The 6,000-nt window shown below is 62.9% G+C and overlaps 1 protein-coding gene across 3 annotated transcripts in view; it reads left to right on the plus strand.

The window, feature by feature from the left end:
* Positions 1-5,202, plus strand: part of HPCAL1 (hippocalcin like 1) — a 104,128-nt gene extending 98,926 nt beyond the window's left edge. For all 3 annotated transcript variants that reach the window (XM_076000546.1, XM_012778977.3, XM_076000545.1), the window contains 2 exons: positions 1,809-1,914; positions 4,954-5,202. In XM_076000546.1, coding sequence (XP_075856661.1) covers positions 1,809-1,914; positions 4,954-5,051 — 204 coding nt within the window. In that variant the 3' untranslated portion in view covers positions 5,052-5,202. The remainder of the gene's footprint in view (positions 1-1,808; positions 1,915-4,953) is intronic.
* The last annotated feature ends 798 nt before the right edge of the window (positions 5,203-6,000 follow it).

Consider the following 6,000-nt stretch of genomic DNA (forward strand, 5'->3'; position numbering starts at 1 on the left):
CGTCCTGTCCCCAGGAGCGTGCAGTTATAAAGTTGAACTGGAGCGTTCGTGCCCTCTGCGCACAGGGAGGACACCGCTTTAGGAGACCTCCTCTCCTTCCCTTCGTGCCTGTCGGCAGCTCCAGCGGATGAGGCCATACTGTCTTCCAGAAAGAAGCCACGTTTCGTCCCGTGGCCAAGGGTAGGGGTGCCGCACAGAGCAGAGTGCCCAGAGCAGCCCCTCCCTGGCCTCTCCCCCGTGCCTCCCTGAGCCTGGGAGGATTCTGGAATTCCTCGCCAGAGGCAGTCCCATTTGTAGGGAACTGCAGGGCTAAGCCTCCAGCAGTGGCTAAGCCTCGATCCATGAGCTCCCGCTCTAGCAGCGGCTGGCCTCTGGGGCGACCAACCCAATTTCCCGGCATAGATTGTTTTTACATCGTGAGAGTAAATAAGCACGGGCCTGGGGAACTCCGGTTCAGTCATCACTTCTGGCTCTTAGCTGTAAGCAGTGTGGAAGTAAGAATTCTGCTTCTTGGGAATCACCTATCTAGCATCCTAGATATCTAGCCCACGTGGTAGCCCTTCCCTTTGGGAATGGGCGTGCCTATCACTGGATGGGCCGACTGGCCAAAAATTAGAGGCGCCAGTAGAACCAGGCAGTGCAGCGAGGAGCTGCTCTTGTCCAAATGGGATCTGGCTTTTAGGGCCCCAGACCAAGTCCCCGGAGCCCGAAAGCCTTCCCCCTGTGCTGTCTGGTGGCTCCCTGGCTGGCTGCGTGGTGCTTCTCACAGGATACTTGGTTGCTACACCCTCCCCAAAATGGATTAGAGTGGCAATTACTCCAAAAGCCCACCAGGAGACCTTGGGGAGGTCTCGACTTTGCATTTGGCTCTGCCCCTGGGCCAGCGGCATGGGCCAGTCCCAGGAAGGTGTCCTGAAGCACACGCCACCCATGGTGTGAGGCTGATGGGAGCCTGCCCTGCCCGAAAAATGGAGATGAGTAGGGTACCATACATATCAGAAGCCTTAGGATTGTTGTTGTTTTTTAAATGCTTTGCTTTTAAGATATAAGAGCCATTCTTGGCCTGTTGTTTTGGAATGAGCATTTATATCCATCAAGCCACTTCCATACAGAGCACCCAGAAAATCCCACGGCGGCACTGCCCTGCCCTGGCACCATGCTCTGATCAGCTGCCGATCACCGGTCTCATCACTGTCCCCCCAACGCACACACATACGCCCATCACCAGCACAGGGACACCTGCCTGGGCGGGGCCACTTGGGCAGACACACAGGAGGCCAGCAGCGGTGCCGGGCAGTGCCCGACAGAGAAGAGCCTGGTGGTGTGGCTCTCGACGACTTTCAGGAGCTCGGTACTTTCTGTTAGTTCAGGTGTAACAGCCGCATGGTGAAATGCACACGGCTAAGTGGGCAGCGGGCAGCGCGGCGAACTTTACATGTATCTGTCCGTGGGACCACCACCCTCACTCAGCATTCCCAGCCCCCAGAAGGCCCCTGGATGCCTCCCTGGCACCTTCCCACCCCGCCCTTCCAGGCAGAGGTCCCCCCACCGTCACCGTGGAGCCGTCTGCCTGCTCACGAACTCCACGCGGACCTGGCCGGCTTCCTCACTCAACACTGCAACCGTGAGGGCTGTCGGTGTGGTTTCGAGGGGCAGGGAACGTTCTTCCCACTGGGAAGGGTCCCCAGGGCCACTGTGAGCATCCTGCCCCCTGCGGCCTTGCTGTGGGCCGCTGGGAAGCTCCCACCCTTGCCCGTCGCCCCTGGAGCATGGAGGTTTCTGAGCGCACCCTGTGCTGTCCTTTGCAGGCCATTTACAAAATGGTGTCCTCGGTGATGAAAATGCCCGAGGACGAGTCCACCCCGGAGAAGCGAACGGACAAGATCTTCAGGCAGATGGACACCAACAACGACGGTAGGGGCGGGGGCTGCATGTCTGCACGATGCTGGTGGTGGCAGAGGTGTATGTGGGACACCTCTGCCCCCTGCTGCTTCTCCGGCTCCCCACCCTTCCCTGCCCGCCTGGGTGGCTGTGCCATGGGCAGGGCGAGGTACAGAGTCACGGTCACCATGGCTGTGTCCTGGCCCCCCTGAGCCATAATCTCCTCTCTAGTAACAGGAGGTCCAGATATTCCCGGGGGTGTGTTTGGGGGAGGGGAGGTAGGTGTGCCGAGGACACCTGGGCCTGGAGGGGATGGGTCAGAGGTCCCAGGCGGAGGGGTGCTGGGGTGCTGGCCGTGCCGCTCTTGCCATCATGCTGAGATGTGGGGCTCCCCAGTGCCCCCGGGGAACTCTGGACACACACGGCTGCCTCCCGCGCCCACGACAGCTGTGCAGGACCCCAGCGCCACGCTGCAGGGGGGCGCAGGTCTCAAGAGGAGGCAGGGAGGGTGGCACAGTGACACGGAGGCTGCGCCCCAAGTTTCCCCCTCTGCATTAGCGGGGGGCTGCGGTAGGATCCAGCAGGGACAGGCGGTGGCGGAGCCCGGCGGCTCTGCTCTCCTGGCTGGCTTTGTCAGGGCTGCCGCAGAACCAGGTTGACTTTGCTTCTGAACAATAAAAAAATGCGACATTAAGAAAAGAAAATACTCCCTGGGGTGTGCTGGGGATTTACAATAAGCTAATACACAGGCACGTGCTTTGTGAAGTCTAGGAAAGTGAGAGGACCTCGTCACCCGGCGGGAGGCGAGGGTTCCAGTGTACCTGAGGCAGCAAAAGCGTTCCAGGCAGCAAGGTGACAGTTTTCAAAACACATTCACACATAAAAGGAGAGAGCCTTGTGCCCTGGATTGCCCTGGGCTGATTTGAAATGTGTGTTCCACGCTCCAGTGCAGCAAGGCACAGACTTCGGGCTCCGCAGACCTGCCTGCCCCGTGAGACAGGGACGAGGGGCACGGTCTCGCGCAGAGGGGACTCGGTGAGACGCGCCTTAGAGCCCGCAGCACTACTCGAGCTCCGCAGTGGTGGCTGCTGTTCCTGACTTCACAGTGTCCCCGGGCAGCCACCGGGCTTGGCCTGGCACACCCCTCGGAGGGCACCTTCCCGGGTTGCTTGTGAACTTGGATGGCCCGTGCCTTGCCAGTGTGCCCTCTGGGACTGTCTAGGACCAGGGGACCGTCCGCACCAGAGCTTGGGGCAGAGGAGGAAGAGAGATGCCAGGGAAGGTGGGCTCAGAGTAGGGGCAGGGGGTGGTTTCGGAGCGACGGTGCCCACAGCATGTCCCTGGCCACCCCAAAGACGTGTGGCTCCCCCTGGCCACCCCAAAGACGTGTGGCTCCCCCTGGCCACCCCAAAGATGTGTGGCTCCCCCTGGCCTCTGGGCTAGGCTGAGAAGTTTCTCCAGGGCACAAGTATCCTAAAGCCACCCTCTCCTGGAAACTTGTCCAGGCCACACATGTGGGACACCCTTGTGCTCAGGGGTCCCCCACCTGAACCCCTGGCCACCTGCTCTCTGCCAGGAGGAGGGGCAGAGCTCTCAGAGCCCTCCCAGGCAGCTCGGAGCTCCCCCATCTAGAGGTCGACCTGGGCTTGGAGACCTGGGGTGCATCGAGGCCACGAGGGGGCTTTAGACTTTAGCCCAGGGGACGCCCCTGCTGCCTCTGCCCCGAGTGGCCCAAGGCCTGCAAAATTCCTCACCAGCTGTAAGGAAGGCAGCAAGGCCAGCAGCGCTCTTGTGTAGCGGAGGGTCCCGGGACCTTCTCTGCGGAGGTGCCAGCTGGCTGCCCTCCCTGCCACCCCACCCCTCAGCCTGGGCGCCGTTCTGTCTCCGGTGGGGCCAGCAGGCTGCCCAGGCCTTACAGGCATCAAGTTCGTGCCCTGGAAGAGGCCAGGCTGCTGGAGGCCACGGGGACGGGTGTCCCTGCCTGGCAGTGGTGGGAGGGGCTGAATTCCTGGCCACTGACCGAATGCGTCCTCCGGCCAGGCGCTGGGCTGAGCCCCCCAGTGCACCCTCCTGGTAGCCTTTGAGACGGGTGTTGCCGGTTTCCCCCTTTCAAGGGGAAGATCTGGAGGCACGGAAACGCCAGCGGCCCCGCCTGCGCGCCCTTCGTGCGGGGCCTGGCCGCACGTGTCTGGGCGGCCACCCGGCGCACTCGCGTCCCTCCCACAGCCGCGGAGCCCCACCGCAGGGCGCGGCGTGGCCACCCAGGGTGCAGGGTCCATGCTGAACCTCGGTCCTTCTCCACCAGCGGGGGCAAGCAGGCCCGGAAGCGTCACTCGGATGTGGCCTCCAGAGGTGCCTCCCCTGCCTCTGGGGGGGCACGTGTGAGTGGGCGGAACAAGTGCGGCGAGGCCCACGCGTGGGCTCATCAAGATGACCACGGAGACGGGAGAGGGTGACCCCAACACCCGCCCACCCTGCTCGGCCCACGAGTCTCCGAAGCCACTCCGCCCAGCGCGGAGTCCCCCGAGCCTCCGTCCTGGGAGAGGGCGTGCGTGTCAGCACTGGTTCCTCTGGAACCCACATTTCCACGGCGCTTTAGTTTTAGAAACCACTTTCCTACGTCCCGACTTTACACGTAGCAGATTCTGTGGCGTGTGGGGGGTGTCCCTTCCGCGTTGTCTAGTCCTGCCTCTGCCACGCCGGGGAGAGGCACGGAGTCCCACACTGTGCCCAGCAGCGGGCTGAGCACACGGCAGGGTGCCCCGGGCAGTGACCTCAGGCGCAGGCCAGCCGCCCTGCACGGCCTCTCTGCCCTGAATCACACGTGGGTCGGAGGCCAGTGCCATGTTCTTCCTGCGCAAGGCACACGCTTCGTAGTGAGCAGAGCGTGGGGGGACTTCTGGAAAGACGCCACTCCCCTGTGGGGCGAGTGGAGCCTGCACTGCAGCTTCCAGAAGGCTCAGGCCCGTGACCTGAGGGGCGTCCCTGCCTTGGGAGCTGCCCCACCCTCTTCGGAAGCGCAGAGGACGCTGAGCACTGACTAACCCCGGTTTCTCCTGCCCCGCCCCGCAGGCAAGCTGTCCCTGGAAGAATTCATCAAAGGTGCCAAGAGCGACCCCTCCATCGTGCGCCTGCTGCAGTGCGACCCGAGCAGCGCGAGCCAGTTCTGAGCGGACGGGCCTCTGGACGGCGGCGGAGAGACACAGGCTCGTCTTGCCGTCTGAGCTTCGCTTGCAACAGTGGGTGCCTCTGCCGTCGTCCCCGCCCTCCCGGGCCCGGGGCCCAGGCGGCACGCCGCACCTGCCCGGCCCGGCCGGCCGCGCCTCCCGCCTCTGCCCGACCAGTGCGACGCTCCTCCCCCGCGCCCGGCCCGGTCCCTCCGTGGGCGGCTCCCAGGGATGTGCTTACACGCAGGTTCATGTGTTCCTGGCTCCGGGCGCCCCGCTGCCCGCAGGGGGCCCAGAGAGCAATGCCGAGGAGGATACTAGGCAGGACTTTCCAAGGTGGCGCCGAGGCCGGCTAATTTATTCTGAGATCCCAGGTGACTCCGTGGGGACGAGGCAGAGGGAGAGTGGACAGGCGGGCCCCTCCTGTGCATGGCTGCACCTCCTCTGTTCGTTTTCTCTGACCAAAGCCGCTTGCACGTACATATACTGTGGTCTCCTTCCTTTTAATATATAAATTATACGTGTGGTGACGTGAGATGTAACGTGTAGGTCCCGTATTTAATGCCTCCGGTGGCCTTTGCAGCGTGGTCCCCCTCGTGGCCCATGACCCCTCGAGCCCGGCTGTTCTGTGGTCTTCGCACACTCTCCACCTGCCCGTGTCAAAAGGAAATGCATGCGCCCGAGCCGCGGCGATGCTGGCGCCCGCAGAGTGAACGCAGGCCTGCGTGTGCGCTCTTTCCTCCCTGTTGACTGGTCTGGCATTTCCGGTATTAAAGTGATAAAATAAATGGCATTCTCTGAGTTTCGTGTTTGCCCGTGAGAGGCCCCGTTCGGCTGGCCGGGGCACCAACCCTCCCCAGGCAAGGTGGACTCAGCCGTTGTTGGTAAACCCGGCCCCTCCTGTGTTCCCGCAGCCGGCACTGTGTCTGCAAATCTTGCGCAGCCTGTTCTC

Source organism: Microcebus murinus, chromosome 3 (assembly GCF_040939455.1).
Source record: "Microcebus murinus isolate Inina chromosome 3, M.murinus_Inina_mat1.0, whole genome shotgun sequence".
NCBI classification, from domain to species: Eukaryota; Metazoa; Chordata; class Mammalia; order Primates; family Cheirogaleidae; genus Microcebus; species Microcebus murinus.